Source organism: Indicator indicator, chromosome 35, assembly GCF_027791375.1.
Source record: "Indicator indicator isolate 239-I01 chromosome 35, UM_Iind_1.1, whole genome shotgun sequence".
Lineage (NCBI taxonomy): Eukaryota > Metazoa > Chordata > Aves > Piciformes > Indicatoridae > Indicator > Indicator indicator.
The window spans coordinates 2,062,490-2,078,538 of NC_072044.1; the positions used below are offsets into that span (position 1 = coordinate 2,062,490).

Consider the following 16,049-nt stretch of genomic DNA (forward strand, 5'->3'; position numbering starts at 1 on the left):
GGATGCTCTTCAAAGAGAGCTCAGGATGCTCTTTGGCTTAGAAGACCTCTCAGGCTGCGATTGTGACTATAATACAGGGAGGGAAATGGAAGGCAAAGCATTGTTTGCTCATGTAACAAGGCAGCAGCCTGTCCTCTGCTGTAACTATTCTCCAGAACAGTCTTTTGAGAAGAGTCCATGTCCCAGGTTCACTCCCTGCCTTCTCCATCAGTAGTTTCAAGCAGTGCATTTGCTGGCTGGATTGGAACCATCCCTGATGCCCATGGAGAAGGAGACAACCAGCTCAGGTGCCTTCTCAGCCCTTCCCAGCCAGATGAAGGTGGTGGAGCAGGCCTGGGGACAAGCCTATCGGTGGCCACTCTGGTAGACATAGGAGATGGGCTGGCGTGCTCCAGGTCTGACTGTGAAGGTGTTGGTTGGTCCAGTGTATGGTGAACTGCTGTGTGCAGGTCTGGAGGGAACACAGAGAGAAAGTCACCAAAAGCCAAGGAACCCCTTGGGTTTATTCCGTATTGCAATCATTTCTTTTTGTATTTTTTTTCCCAGTGGAGCAGGGTGACTTTTGTCACTTTGTGTCCCTGCTCAGAGACAGGGAGTGAGAGCAATGAGTGCCAGGGTTACGGCTGGGACCCGGCAGGGGCTATGCCACAGCCATGGCTCTGGACTGAGGTGGCAGGAGGAGACCTTGGCCAGGAGCAGGGACAAACAGGTGTCTGACAGCACCATAAGAGCCAAGGGCAACAACTTCTCTCATCTGGGGCCAACCCTGGGATTTCAAAGGGACACAGAGAACAGGGCAGGGGTCAGGGCACTCACCTGCTGGCTGCCACCACGCTGGTGGGTGAGAAGTCCCCGTTCTGCCCTTTGTACTTGGCATCGGCCCCGGCACTGCTGTACGGTGTGGCTTTGCCAGCAGCATCCATGGACATCCGCCTGCCCTGGGCACTCGCTGGGCCATTCCTGTGAGCAGAGCCGAGGCGGCGGACCCCGTCCCCAGCCGAGGAGCTGTACCCGCCCGGAGTGTAGGAGGAGAGGGTGCCGGTGCCCCGGGGGGCTGCAGCGGCCCGGGGGTAGGAGCTGTCGGGCTCAGAGACGTACAGGCGCTTCTTGATCAGCGGGCGAGGGTTGGGGCCGCTGCTGAGGTACCCGGCGGAGCTGCCGTGCTCCGGGTACGGGGGTGTAAAGTCGCCGTTCCTCCGGGTCTCCGAGGGCAGCGGGGCCGGCGGCTCACGGCTGGCCCCGTAGCTGCGGCCGTAGCCAGGCCACCTGAAATAGCGCGGAGCCTCCGAGCCCCGGCTGCAGTCGGGGAAGCTGGGGCACTTGCGGCTGTCCTCCCGGCTGAGGAGGGACCCCTCAGCCTCGTCTGCCTCGTTGCTGAATTCGGGGGGCGGGGGGATGATGCCGTAGTCCAGCACCGGCTCCCCGTTCTCCTCCTCCTTGTGCCGGGGCTGGGTCTGCTGCCCGGGCTCCAGGAGTCCCCGCAGCAGGCTGGAGGCAGCAGCTCGCTGCTGGTGCCCAGAGAAGGTTGGGGGCTGCGCCTCGGGGACTGCCCGTGTGTCCCGACCCTGCTCCGAGGAGCTGGAGAAGGATGGAGGCTTGCTGCATCCTGACCCCGCCGCAGCCGGCCGAGGCACCACGGTGAAGGAGTAGGGCTTGGACTCGTGGCGGTAGAAGGTGGTGGAGGTGGTGTCTGATGAGGCACTGTCAAATTTCAGCGCTGGCTTCGCCCGCGGCGTGGCTCCCCCCTCGCTCCCTTGTCGGCCCCGCTGGGCACGCTGCCGGGCTGCCAGGAGTAGTGCCATGGGGGAGCCCCGCTCCACCCGCTCGCCCGTCACGGGGTGGATCAGGACCTCCTCCTGCCCCGTGCCCGGCGGGCTCCTGGCCGAGCCGGTGGGGCAGGGCAGCTCGGCACAGGGCGCTTCGGCTGAGCTGGTCCCAGCCCGGTGCACTTTGTACTGGAAGATGGTAGCGGAGGGCTGCGAGGCTGGGCTCGGGGCGGGAGAGCTGGGGGGCGAGGGGGAGGTGGGAGCAGGAGGCTCCTCTGCTGGTCCCTGAGGTGGGTCTGGGGGGCTCACGCTGCTGTCGAGGGACCCATTCAAGTTCTCTGTGGCCTTCTTAGTGGCAGCAGTGGGATGGTCCTTGTGCTTCATCTCATTCTTCTCCGCTGCACATGCTGGTGCTGGCAGAAGGCTTGAGGCTGGTTTTGGAATTGGGGCTGGTTTTGGCAGCACTGAGTCACCTGGGTCAGGGGAGCTCTTCCCCAGGTCAGGAGGGCTCTTCCCTACATCAGCAGAGCTCTTCCCCAGGTCAGGAGGGCTCTTCCCTACATCAGCAGAGCTCTTCCCCAGGTCAGGAGGGCTCTTCCCTACATCAGCAGAGCTCTTCCCCAGGTCAGGAGGGCTCTTCCCTACATCAGCAGAGCTCTTCCCCAGGTCAGGAGGGCTCTTCCCTACATCAGCAGAGCTCTTCCCCAGGTCAGGAGGGCTCTTCCCTACATCAGCAGAGCTCTTCCCCAGGCCAGGAGGGCTCTTCCCTACATCAGCAGACCTCTTCCCCAGGCCAGGAGGGCTCTTCCTCATGTGTGGGGCGCTGCTGCCATCCTCAGTGCCCTGCTTCTGGCTGCTGAGCCCTAGGGCAGGTTTTCCTTCTTTCTTCTGGGCCAGCACAGCCTCCAGCTCGTTCCTGATCTCCAGCACACTGCGGGGCTGTGTGGTTGGGTTGCTCTCTGGAGCAGAGAGAGCCATGCTGGGAGAAACCTCCTTGGCACTGGGGAGTACACTGGGCACATCTTTCTTCTCACTCTCCCCTCCTGCAGGTAACCTTACATCCTTCCCAGGAGGTCCAACAACTTGGGGCCTGCTGAAACTGGGCTCATGGCTGCTGGCACGGTTGGCACTGCCACCCATGGGCCGGGGGGCAGCTGGCTTCTCCAGCAGCCTCTCCTCCCTGCGTGGAGAGCGAAGCAGGGCTGAGAGCTCATGCTGCAGCTTGCTCAGGTTGCTGGGGTCCTTCCAGTCATCCTCCTCCTCACAGGTAGGGTAGTCTGGCGGGGGGAGGTCCAGGTCGTTGGCAGAGAGAGGTTCAGATTTTGGAGGAGAGTCTCTCTCGGCTGGTTTTGGCTGGGGAAGCTTCTCCACCTGGGAGCCTGCCAGTGGGGACCGGGGACCAGCAGGATTCATCCCTTGGGTGAGGCCAGGGCCCGGCTTGGGGCTCAGTGGAGGGGGTGTGGGCACAGCTGGCTTGGTGAATGGCTGTCTCAGGGGGGACTTCCTTTGCTCAGCTTCTCCTCCTGCGTAAGCCTTGGCTGCAGGTCTGATGGTGAAGCATGGCGGGAGAGGGGGCCGGGCATGAGGCTGCCTGGGGAGGGGCTCCTGCCCTGCCTGCTGGTTCTCCTGCGTGGGGATGGAGGAGGAGCGGGCTGGGGCTGGAGGGGGCACCTTGAAGGACCTGGGGAAGGTGAGGTGGGGCTCAGGACAGTTCTTGGGTTGCAGGGTCTCGTTTGGGCTGGGGGAAGCTGGCACCCCAGCCTTGGCAGGGCAGAGTGGCCTCTCACCGTCCACCTGCCTCGTGTTCAGCACAGTCTCAGACTTCCACTTGGAGATGCCATTGGTGAAGGGTGCTGGGGCCCAGCTGGATGACAGAGCGCCTGGTGGGGCTGGTGGAATGAAGTCTGGAGGAGCTGGTGTGCTGGGAGAGGACAAGGCAGAGCCTGGAGGTGGTGGAGGTGCCACAGTGGGCGGTGGTGGCACCATCTCAGGTGGTGGTGGTGGCGGTGGAGGCAGCACTTCAGGTGGAGGAGGGACTGGCGAAGCTGGAGGTGGTGGCACAGGTGCTGGTGCTGTTGGAGGGGGTGGTGGGGGCACTGAGGGTGGAGGAGGGATGTCTTCTTCCAGGTCATCCCCCTCCAGAGCCTGTGGGCGCAGGTCCCCCACCGAGCTGTACGTTCGGTAGTTGCCATTGATCTGGGAGCCAGAGTCTGCAGGGAAGAGCAAGAGCAAGAGCACAGAGTTGTGAGCCCCTTCTCCATCAGCACTGGGATGGGCAGCATCACCTCAGCCAGCCACCCTCCCAGGAAGCCAGCTCATTTTGCTCAGCAGCTGGCTAAAGCTTGCTGAACCCTATCAGCCCCCTGCCTCACCCCTCAGACAAGAATTCCTTCTCAATGACTTAAAAGAATTAATAGCAGCCTCTAGTTCAGCCTGAAACCTGATGACCAGACAGTCTGCTCCAGAGCTCGCTGCACCAACACTTCCTCCTCCTTGGGCATGGGACTGCTGAGCACTCAGCACCATGCAGGACTCAGAAGGTTCCCTGCTTACCAAGAGCTGCTTTCTGCTCAAAGTCTTGTGGCACCAGTGGCGTTGGCACAGCCACCCCATGGGACTCTTGGGCATTCTGCAGTGGGAGAGAAAATGCAGCTGTTAGTTTCCTGTCCCCATCAGAGCAAAGCACTGACCAGCAGGATTTAGCCTGTAGAGCTGTGATTTGTCCACAAAAACAGGAGCTTGATGGGATCCAGGGCTTGGAGGTCCCTGTGGTAGGTGCTCTTGGCAGGGTTCAAGGGGATGAGTGAAGTGATCAAAGCTGCACAACCATGGAGACAATTCTCTGGTGCCAGCTGGGTGCAGAGGAGTTGGAAAGGAGCACCAGGACCATTCCACATCCAAGCTCAGAGCTCCCCAGCCCACGATCAGCAGCACCACTTTCTCACCATTCCCACAGCAAGCATGTGGGATATCTCCCGTGGGTTTTGTGGGCTCTGCTCTCCAGCAAGCCCTGCCAGCTCACACCACAGTCACGTACACACCATGCTGCAGTCACAGCCAGGCTTCCAGCTCTTGGGGAGGCTGGCACCAGCACATCTCAACACTCCAGGGAAAACTCCTGCTTGTGTGGTCTGTGTCTGGCTCTGAACTGCTCTGAGCAGCGCTCAGCAGTGCCTGTAGCTGCTGCAGGACCATGCAATTTAGCAGCCTACACGTTTAGTGAGGCTGCTTACAGCCAGGAGGGCACTTTGGATAATTACAGCCACCCACCAGGAGATATTCGTAGCACCCTGACTCACCTGCAGTGCTGACCAAGGGCTCCTGCCAGCAGCAGAAAGCTCTTCTTCTCCCCTCCAGTGACTCACTGCTGATTGCTCTGTGCAGGACTGGCATTGCTCACAGAACCTACCCTAACACACCCCTATCCTGACACAAGCTGATGCTGCACCAGGCTGTCAGCACAGATGTAGTTGGGGCAGTAGTCTTTCAGAGACCAGCACTGGGAGTGACCCACAGCAGGGAATTAAAACTCCATGAGCCAATGGGCAGTGGTGAGGGACATGTCACCAGATTCCCAGGCTCCAGGGCCCACCCTGTTGCCCTGCTCCTCCCCCAGGCTGCTGTTTGCTTTAGCTTTTATGGGGATGTTCTCCTGCCATCAGCCCCAGGGCTGCTCTGCATGCAAAAGCCTCCACAACACCCAGGCCTTTGCCTTTCACTCCATCACTATTGTCATAAGAGCTTGCTGAAGGATTCCAAAGTCTCCTCAATCAAAGGTCAAGCTGAGAGCTCAGCCAGCAGCACATCACCATCAGACAGCTCACCTTACCCTGCCCTGGGCACAGGGAGCTCAGGGGCACAGACCTGCTGAGGCAGAGCTGACTGATAGCAGCAGCCTGAGCTCATTCAGGACAGCCCTGGAATCCTCCCCCCCCCCTGTTATTTTGACAAAAGAAGAAGAAAATAGAGATGCTTTGCTTGCAAAGGCCATCAGCCTGCAGGTGACCAAAGATCCTCTATAACCACAAGGGGATGAGCCAATTACTGGTGAGGCAGGAGAACAGGAGTGGGGAACTGGCATTGCTGGGATTGCACAACTGATCAGCCAGCTCCGTGCTGCTGGAGAAGCCAGGGTCTGCTAAGGCACTGGGGCAGTGGTAGAACACCTCACAGCCTCACCTGAGACCTCTTTACTGCTCCCAAAGCTACAGTACAAGGCAGGTCCTGAAAGCCAGAGGCAAGACAATGACTAACAGGCACCTTGAGAGCCAATAATTATCCAGGGCAATGAGATATCAAAGACCATAAAGGGGGGAAAAAAAACCCTTCCAGCACCTCCCATGTGCTCTGGGAATTCATTACTGCCTGTCTCCAGAGCACACTGGGGATAGTTGCTCATGTCCAGGGAAACTGAGACACCTGGGCACTGCACTAAACCCAACCTGTGCATCACACCTTTGGAGAGGAGGAGGAAGGGAATGGCAGCCAGAAGAGATCTATGCAAAGCAGGAGGGAACTGAGCACTCACTCTGGACATGTCACTCCTCCAAACTGGCCCAGCCCATCTGACACCAAAAAACAGCTCTGCTGCAGCTGCTAATTCTCAGCTTGTTTCTCAGAACCCACCCCCCTCCTGACATCCCAGAGCTGGCTTCTCAAATGGAAAGCATCCACCATCCTCTGCCAGTCCCCAGAGATGACTAGAAAGATTATTTCTCTCTGCTCTGTTTGCCAGGGGTGTGACCAGCCCAGCAGCCCTCCAGCTGATTCAGAGCTGGCTGCTGCACCAGGAACCTGCATTTCCAGTTTGTGGTCCCTGCACTGGATTTATGTGCCAAGGATCCTGCCAGGGGAGCTTTCACTGCAACCACCAGGAATAACTTTCTGACTGGGATGGAGTTAGAGATCCCCTGTCCCCAGTGCAGGGAGCCTGCCTGTCCTCACAGCCTCTGTGAACCTGGTGGCCTTTCAGTGCTCAAAGGGCTGATCAGAAAGCTGGGGACAGACTTTGGAGCAGGGCCTGTTGGGACAGGACAAGGGGTGGTGGCTTGAAATTAAAGAGAGAGATTCAGGTTGGAGAGAAGGGAGAAATGTTTGACACTGAGGGTGGTGAAACCCTGGTCCAGGCTTCCCAGAGAGGTGGGAGATGCTCCATCCCTGGAAGCATTCCAGGTCAGGTTGTTTGGGGCTCTGAGCAACCTGCTCTAGTTGCAGATGTCCCTCCCCAGGGAGGCTGGACTGGATGAGCTTTAAAGGTCCTTTCCAAACCAGTCTGTGGTGCTGCCATTCCTGGGGCTCTCAGGAGCCCACACTTCCCACCCAAGAAATGAACCAGTGTGGAGGCTGCCTGTCACAAAAGCCACACCAAAACACAACAGCTTTGCATCCCAGGAGGGACAAGGATTCTCCAAATACAAAGAGCTACCCCCAGACTCCCTGTTTTGAAGCAGAGCCAGGGAAGTTTGGTGGTTAACCAAAGGAATTTTATTCCCCCAGGATGCCAAAGCTCAGCCTGCAGCTGCAGTGCCTGGGGAGGTTGGGTGGGCAGGGGGATGTGGTGGCACCCAGAGCTGGGCAGTGAAGGCCCTCTCCTGCAGGCTCTGCTGGGACTGAGCTCAGACAGCCAAGGGCCAGGCAATTCAGGGGGAAGGAGGCTGCTCTGTGCCAGGGAAGCTGCCAGGCACATGAAGCCCATCAGGCCAGGCTGCTGGGCAGGGTGTGTGCACCCTCCTGACTCACAGCTGCCAGGCAGATGCTTCCCAGCCTCCCCCCACCCCACCACTGGGAGTGGGTGGGTGGAATGAAAGGGTTAAGGTGGGAGTGCCCAGTACAGGTATGCATGTGGCAGCAGAAGCCTCTGTGCCAAATCAAATCATCATCAAACCTCATCACAATAATGCAAATAGCCAGCACAGACTGGTCCTCCAGAGTGCTGCTTATTCCTACTCATTTCTTCAGGGAAACCTGTTCCTCCTGGAAGAGAAGGGCAGGGAGAGAGACCCTCACAAGGGCAATTGAGGGGGGAAAAGCCCCTCCCAGGGCCAGCAGCAAAGCTCCATGGCTAGGCTGAGTGCCCTTAGTATTTACCCTGGGGACATGTGAGCTGTTTGCTCCTCTGCCACACACAGCCCTGCAAGTAAAGCATTTGAAAAGCTTTTTTTTTTTTAAAAAAAAAAAAAAAAGGGCAGCACAAATTGCCAGTTTCACTCTAAAGCCTGGTGATTTGCAGACATTCTAGGAAGATCTGAGGGGTGGGTGTCAAGGTGAAGGTGCCAGCCTCTTTTCAGTGGTGCCCCAGTGACAGAACAAGGAACAATGGGTGCAGGAAGTTCCACCTCAATGTGAGGAGAAGGTTCTTTGGTGTGAGGGTGCTGGAGCCCTGGAGCAGGCTGCCCAGAGAGGCTGTGGAGTCTCCTTCTCTGGAGACTTTCAAGACCTGCCTGGATGCTTTCCTGTGTGACCTGCCCTGGGGGATCCTGCTTTGGCAGGGGGTTGGACTGGATGATCTTCAGAAGTCCCTTCCAACCCCTACCCATCTGTGGTTCTAAGATACTGGGTGCCAGCTGTGGTCACACACCACACCTGTGCTGCTGGAGGAGGTTCTCAAGCACCATTCCTATGGTTACTCAGAGCCCAGGTGAGGTTTTTCACCTGCCATGATCTTTTAGAAGGCATCACAGAGGGCACAACCCTTTTGTAACCCCATAACTTCCTCATTATGCTCTCAGATAGCTACATAAACTCCCTACTTGTCCTCCATATGACAGCTGCAGAGCCCAACTCACTCCCAGTTGCACCCCAGTGACAGCAGAGCAGCCCAATCTCTACTGCAGGTGATGGCCACAGAGCTCTGCTGTTGCTCTCTCCAGCAAACCTCTCTGCCTGATGCAGGAGATCCTGCCAGCAGCGGGGAGATAAAAGGCAGTGTGAGGCAGATCTGACATCTCCCAGGCTCAGCAATTTCTCTTTAATGGAAAATAGAAGCTCTGATGGTGCTGACGTCTCCTCCCTGAGCTTCTCACCCATGTCCAACAGAAGCCTTGAACTCAGATCACCTCCTTAATCCCTTCTATCCAGCCTTATTACAGAGTGGTTTTGCTTTTCATTTATTTTCTTCCCTCAGGTAGAGGATGAGAGCAGCCCAGCCCAGCTGGGCACCAGTTACACACCTGACAAATCACAGAATGGCTCAGGTTGGAAGGGACCTCAGAGATCATCTCCTGCCACCTCCCCACCATGGGCAGGGACACCTCTCAACTAGACTCAGCTGCTCAGGGCCTCATCCAACCTGACCTTGAACACCTTCAGGGAGGAGGTATCCACAACCTCCCTGGGCAGCCTATTCCAGAGTCTCACCACCCTCAAACTGAAGAATTTCTTCTTAAGCTCCAGTCTATCCCTGCTCTCCCTCAGCTTCAAACCATTCCCCTTGTCCTGTCTCTAGACACCCTGATGAAAAGTCCCTCTCCAGGCTTCCTGTAGGATCCCCTCAGCTCTTGGAAAGCAACTCTAAGGTTCCCCCAGAGCCTTCTCTTCTCCGTGCTGAGCACCCCCAGCTCCCTCAGCCTGTGCTCTCAGCATTGAGCTGGATACTCACGAGGGGCAGGAAGGTCAGGAGCGGCCGGACCCGGGGCCGAGGTTTGAGTGTGGCTGTGCCCGAGTCAGTCACTGTCCCGAAGCGATTGTCACCATAATACACCTCAATCACATCACCTGGGGGGAGAGGAGACTGTTAGCAGCAGGAAAACCAGCCCTGCACACCACCTAAGTGTACAAAGTGCTGTGAAGAATTTGCTGTGTCAGCCCCCAGCAACGGCCAAAGCCCATCGCATTCGGAGGAGGAAAAAGATGGGGAAAAAGATCCTGGGTGAGCAGGATCCTTGAGCAGGCACTGGCACACAGCTGCACAGAGCAGAGAGCCTCCCTGGAGCTCCAGGCTCTGGAGTGTAATGAGCATGGCTGTCAAAACCTGCTCTGAAAAAGCTTATTTCTAATTTTACCTCACTTGAATTCGTCACAGGGGGGTCAAAAGTCAGCACAAACACTCAGTCCACCCCCCACCCAGATTGTGTTTAGAAAAGGAAAATGCTTCAGGAGCAACTGGATCCTCTCCTTATAGTGCCATGAGGTTGTGAACCCCAGGAGAGCAGGAGGTGGGTCCAGGGCAGGTGCCACAGAGGTGACACAAACCAGCCCAGAAGCACAAGCAGGATCTGATCTTGACCAGTCCCCTTGGGCTGGGATTGAGGGGGAACCCTAGCAGAGTCTGAGCACCAACCACACCAGCTGGGAGAGAGCTCCTGCCCTTCCTCACCTGCTGCCCACTCTGTGGCTGCATCACAGTTAAGCACAGGTTCTTCACTCAGCCCCAGGGACAGCAGAGGTGTCCCTGACCCTTGTCTGCTCAGTGCTGAGCAGAAGAGACACCTTACTGGCCCCCCTTGGATGCTTCCAGCGATGGAAACAGGACACACAGGAGATTCCAGGGAGGTGTTTCCCCTCCGAGTCCTGCTGCCAGCAGCTGAGGACAGCAGAAGGGAGGTGCCACAGCTGCTCTCCATGAGGAGGACAGACACCTCCTGCATCCTTTTGCAAGCTGCTGGAACTGTTTGCTTCTGAGCCTGGCTGCAGTTGGCACTGGGGGACAAGTGCCACCACACCTTCAGACTACAGCCTGCCTCACAGGAGCACACCCTGAAGGTCTTCCCATGAAGACCACTACAAATGGAGATGCTACAGCAGAAGCAGCCATGGAGCTGTGGTGGTACCAGCAGAAGCCATCAGGTGCTCCTGGTTCCCAGCCCTGTGCTGTTACCTTGAACCACACCTTTTTGGGCCAGTTTATTTCTGACAGTGAATAAAGCTCATAAAACTCATTTAATTATGTTCTTTGTGTCTGATTAACAGCATGAATTAACAAGCAGAACTACTGAAGCATTTAAACCCCACCTTGGCTGGAAGGAGATACACAACTAATTCCTAGCCAGGGAGACCAACATTAAAGGAAACTCAAGGGCTTGGGGAAGGGAAAAGTGAGCAAAATGACTGTGACCAGGGAGAAAAGCACTGCAGGAGAGCTTCCTAGAATGGTTTGAGTTGGAAGGGACCTTAAAGATCATTTAGTTCCACCTAAAAGATTTCAGCAGGAGTTTCAGTGAGAAGAAAGAAACAACCAAGGTTGTGTCCAACCAGAGGTCATCCAACCTTCACGTTCTGCCCCAAAACACAAACACCAAGAAATTTCGGGTTGTTTTTTTTTCCTCCCACTAAAAAGTCTGGAAGCACAGTCCCCAAACCCACCCCCATGCTAACCTTTCTGTCAAGTCTTGTGCAGCAGTTAAGAGCCAAGAGGGGCAGAAGGTGAAGGTTGGGTGAGCTCTGCACACAGGCAGAGGGGCTGGGCTGTGTTTCCAAGCCTCTGAAACCTGAAGGCAGTGCTCCCCAAAGCAGGTCTGCTCCCCAGAGAGCTGGTTGTGCCCCACAGTCCCTGACTGAGGCTCTGCCATGGCCCCTGACAGTGTCTCTGCTCCCCCTCCTGCATGTCCCTGCTCCCATACAGCCCCTTGCTGGCCTAGGACACAGCCTGTACTCTCCATATACACTTCCAGACCCAACAACCAGGGTCCCCAACCTGTTACAGACCACCATGGTGAATAGCCATGGTTGTCACTGTCCTCCTTGGCTGGGCAGAGATCAGGCAAGAAGCTCCCAAGGAAACCCTAACCTGAGAAAACAGAGCTTTACCCAGAGTTTAGTGGAAAAAGGGGAGGGCAGATGCTTGTGTGTGTTCCTGCAGAGGAAAAAAAAAAACGCTTGCATGAACACCTGGAATGAAGAACACGACCACACCAAGGGCTGGGCATGAGCTGCCACAGCCTCTGCTGAAGGTATGGGCTTGGAAGGAGCTGAATTCCACACAACCTTGAAACATGCCACTGAGTTCAGCAAGCACGTCAGCTTTTCCTTTCACCCACCCACTACACCACCAGTCACCCTGGGACACACCCAGGAGTATCCACCACACTATCACTGCCCTGTGGTCAGGCACAGCTTCCTCTCCCTTATCCCAAACTTCTCCCACTGCAAGGGATTCTTTACACAAAAAACACTTTCTGCAGCTTTCAAAACACCAATCAGCCTGCCCTTCACTTACTGTGGTCCCACCAACAGTTTAACTCTTCCCTGCTTTTGAGGAGTCCAAGCACATAGGAGAAGCTACTGGGGTGGAATTGTTTAGCCTGGAGAGGAGGAGGTTGGGGGGAGACCTTGTTGCCCTCTACAACTCCATGGAGGGAGGCTGGAGTGAGGTGGGGGTTGGTCTCTTCTCCCTACTATCAGGGGATAGAATGAGAGGAAATGGCCTGAAATTGTGCCAGGGGAGGTTTAGGTTGGAGATGAGGAAAAGTTTCTTTCACTGCAAGAGTGGTCAGAGTTTGGAACAGGATGCCCAAGGAGGTGGTGGAGTCCTCATCCCTGAAGGTGTAGCAGAAACATGTGGACAGGGCACTTCATTTAATGGCCACGGTGGTGGTGAGTTCTTGGTTGGACTCAATGATCTTAGAGGCCTTTTCCAACCAAAACAATTCTCTGATTCCCTTTTTTGCATAACCCTCTGGGTGACCTTCAGGGGGTCAGCGAGTAAGCAGCAAGAATTAAGGGCAAAGCAATGTGAGAGTTTGGATCCAGACAGCTTTGTGGAGCAGCAACTGAGTAGTTCAGAGACACGCAGTGATCAGAGTTTTATATTAAACCAACCACCAGGTAAACTCAGTGAGAAACTGGATTAGAGATCACAAGGACTTTGATCCTAGATTACTAAGCATCACTAACCTGAATGCATTTAATTAAAGTAAAATGAAGTGCTTGTAGTTGTGTTTTCTTTGCTAGATAAACAGGACTTGCCTGCTAGGAGTCTGTCACCAGTAAGACCTGTGCTCTGCCAGCTTTGTTTCCTGGAAGGAGGGATCAGGAAACAGCTTTGGAGGCTGTCAGATGTGGCCAGCCACAACTACTCCTTGGCCACTTTTTGACATTCAGCCTGTCCTGGAGACATTTGGGCCCTTTCAGTCATGGGGAAATAAAACAAGCAGCCTGCAACACACGGAATGGAACTTCTTCCTACTTGGGGGTTGCATCACCTGGGGTAGGCGTAGCAGGTTTGACTCTGGGGTATCCACAGTGAGGAGGAGGAGGTGGCATCAGTCACTATATTCAGGAATTTCTGAGTCAGTGACATGCAAACCTACACCCAGTCCACATTGCTTAACTGGTGTTTACTTTGTATGAAAAACTAAGGTGGGGACTGGCAGGAGCAGCAGACCCCTTCCGGCAGTGGCGATGGCATGAAGCTATGCCACAAATATTCAAGAGCCAGAGCCAAGGATGGGGCTTCTCTGAGCAAGATCATGGCACTGGGGAAATAACAGTGCAATAGAATCCACCCCTTGAATTCCAACCCCTACCATGCTGTGATTCTCTATCTTCTCTAGATGAACCTGTCTTGGCAGGGGGGTTGGTCTCGATGATGTCCAGAGGTCCCTTCCACCTTCTAACATTCTGTGATTCTGTGACTGCTTAGCTCAGAGCCTCCTCACAACGAGCCCACACCTCAGCACAGGCTCCCCCAGGCATGGTCACTCACCTTGTGTGTGACCTACACAAATTAAATTAATGACAGAAATGCCAAGAGGATGCTGAGGAGTGACTCGACAGCTTTTATTCCTGCTCTGATTTCAAGGACTCTTGGTTTTACTTTGCAAACTGATCTGGGCAGCAGCTCCCCACACCTGAAAGGAAGGAACCTTTGTACTGTGATTGCAGCCACTGAAATCACCACTGAAATCAGGCTGGTAATAATAAGCAGACACAGCCACTTCTGGGTTTTGAAATCCAAACCACATCAGAGAGAAGCTGGAATCCTCCTCAGATTTACGACAGTTGGAAATCAGCAGTTTTCCTTTTTGTTTTATCTCAGCCACAGCAGCTTGGCCTTGAGGTAGAACAACCAAGGGAGGCAGTGTCCCTGAGAACTGTTAGGAGGTAGAAACACCTCTCAGCAGCTCTCAGAAGCACCACTTCGATTTTTTTTAAGCTGGGAAGCATTTATTGGGAACCTTTCGGCCACCAAATTTCACCCACAAGCTGCTATCTTTCATCTGCCCGGCTCCATCACTATTAACTTTGGCTCTCTCCTCCAGGAAGGAGCCTGCAGGGCACAGGGTTGCAATTAAACACACAGAGAAATACAAATAAATCCTGAGGAATATGCACCCTCACTCGCACACAGCCGGGTTTACAAGTCACCAGCTGCAACCTGGGAAGGGGCAGATGGGGCATGGCGTGGGAAAGAGCTGCTGGAAGCAGGACATGAGATCCACAGCTCTTTCCCAGCCCGGCCCAGGTGGGTTTGTGCTCCCGGAGCTGGGCACGGAGCAAGGAGCTGAATTTTCACAGAATCAACCAAGCTGGAAAATACCTCAGAGATCATGAAGTTCAAGCCATACATTTTAACAGCCTTAGACCCTTCTCGGCAGCTCCGCAGGTCCAAACTCGCACTTTCCTGACCCAGCCCAACCCAGCACCTCCCGAATTTCTCAACTCGGTGGATCAAGTCCTCCTCGACCCCTCCCCGACACCGGCCCGTTCCCGGCGCCCCGCGACGGCTCCGCAGTGACTCCCGGGTCAGGAGCAGGGGCTGGGCACGGGGGACACTGACCTGTGCCACCCGCGCTCTCCGAGGTCACCTCCTGCGAGAAGATCCAGGGCGGGTTGGTGGCGAAGAGCGAAGCGGCGGCGGGGCTGGGCTGCCGCTTGCCGAAGAGGCGGCTGAAGGTGCCCTGCACCGAGTGATGCTTCTTCATGGTGCCGGAGCCGGGCAGCCCCGCCGCGGCGGGACCGGGGCCGCGACCGGGGCCACGGCGGCTGTGGGGCGGGGGCGGACCGGGACCGGGCCCCACCTTCGGCCCCTCCTTCCTCCCAGGTGCCTCCCGCTGTCCCGGGGCCGCCCAGCAGCTCCTACCTGGGGCATGGAGCCCCGCGGGACTTCATAGGCAGGGCTGACCCAGAGGTGTCCCTAGAGCGGAGCGAACCCAGCCCTGGGAGCTGCTGCCGGGGGCGGTCCTCGGGACCCCCCCTTAGGATCGGCGAGATCTACAGTGTAAATGCCGTCGGATCCCTTTTATAAACCCAGCCCAGCGCAGCCCCCCGCGTCGGTCAGGCACCGCGCGTTCGGGTGGGAGAGCTTTGGTCTCTGTCTCAGTCTCCCGTGTTGCTCTGTTCCTTCACCGGCTGCTGCACTCCTGACCCAAATGTTGGGCTCCTCTGCCCCAAAACCTTCTGCATCCCCTCTTGTGCAGGACCCAAATCCTCTCTCTGAGATCTGCAGGTCTCCTTGGCACACAAGGACTCGTCAGCCGGAACCAGGGGACACTGAAGTTTGATCCTTTCCCTCTGCCCTGTGTGTGTGCCAGGAAGTAAAATAGCCCTGAGCTGCTAGGAAGCATCTTACTAAGTGTTAAACTCCCCTTTCTCCATGGACCTGAGCCCCTCTGCAGACCCCTACTATGCTCCACCACCAGGAACATCATTCCCCACCCAGCAGGCTGGTGTGTTGTCATTTTTTTGATGTGAAAACTTAAAGTCAGTGAGCCCTTACCCCAAATCACTCCTTGTTTCAGGTAGAAAAGCAAGGGGCTGACGTTGCCAACGATCTTCTGTGTGGTGCAAGTGAAAAATGAGGAGTTAATGAGTAACATTGGGTTATTAATAAATGCTGGGATGTCTGGAGAACTTTAAACCCCAAATTGCTGTCAAACCATTAACTCTGAAGCACAGCCTCAGGGTAAGATCATCCTGTCTTATAGCCATTTGTATGCCCTCCACATTTTGAGAGTCAAAATTATACACATTTCTTCTTCTTCTTCTTCTTTTCCCCTGTGATAAATATCCCTTATTTAATCACTTTGTAATTATGCTTTTCACAACCTTTTCCTTGCCACAAAGCACAGATCAGGGCAATGCATTAAATCACTTGTGGACAGTGAAAAATGGGCACTGCTGGGATATTTCAAAAGGAAAATGATGGCACACGTGGTCAGGCAGCACTTCAAGGAAGTGAATTAACAGGGATAGGTTTAGGTTGGGTATTAGCAAGAAGTTGAGGGTGGTGGAACACTGAGGTTGCCCAGCAAGGAGTTGGAGGCCCTATCCCTGAAGACATTCCAGGTCAGGCTTGATGGGGCTCTGAGCAGCCTGATCTAGTTGGGGGTGTCCCTGCTGACTGCA

At 55.5% G+C, this 16,049-nt stretch overlaps 1 protein-coding gene across 1 annotated transcript; it reads right to left on the reverse strand.

The window, feature by feature from the left end:
- Nucleotides 1–345: 345 nt before the first annotated feature.
- Nucleotides 346–14,626, reverse strand: C35H6orf132 (chromosome 35 C6orf132 homolog). The gene is made up of 6 exons (XM_054395967.1): nucleotides 14,482–14,626; nucleotides 9,364–9,479; nucleotides 4,320–4,395; nucleotides 2,580–3,976; nucleotides 817–2,264; nucleotides 346–451 (listed from the first exon to the last, which is right to left on the reverse strand). Exons 1-6 carry the CDS (start codon nucleotides 14,624–14,626, stop codon nucleotides 346–348), a joined length of 3,288 nt encoding a protein of 1,095 aa, XP_054251942.1.
- Between the last annotated feature and the right edge of the window lie 1,423 nt (nucleotides 14,627–16,049).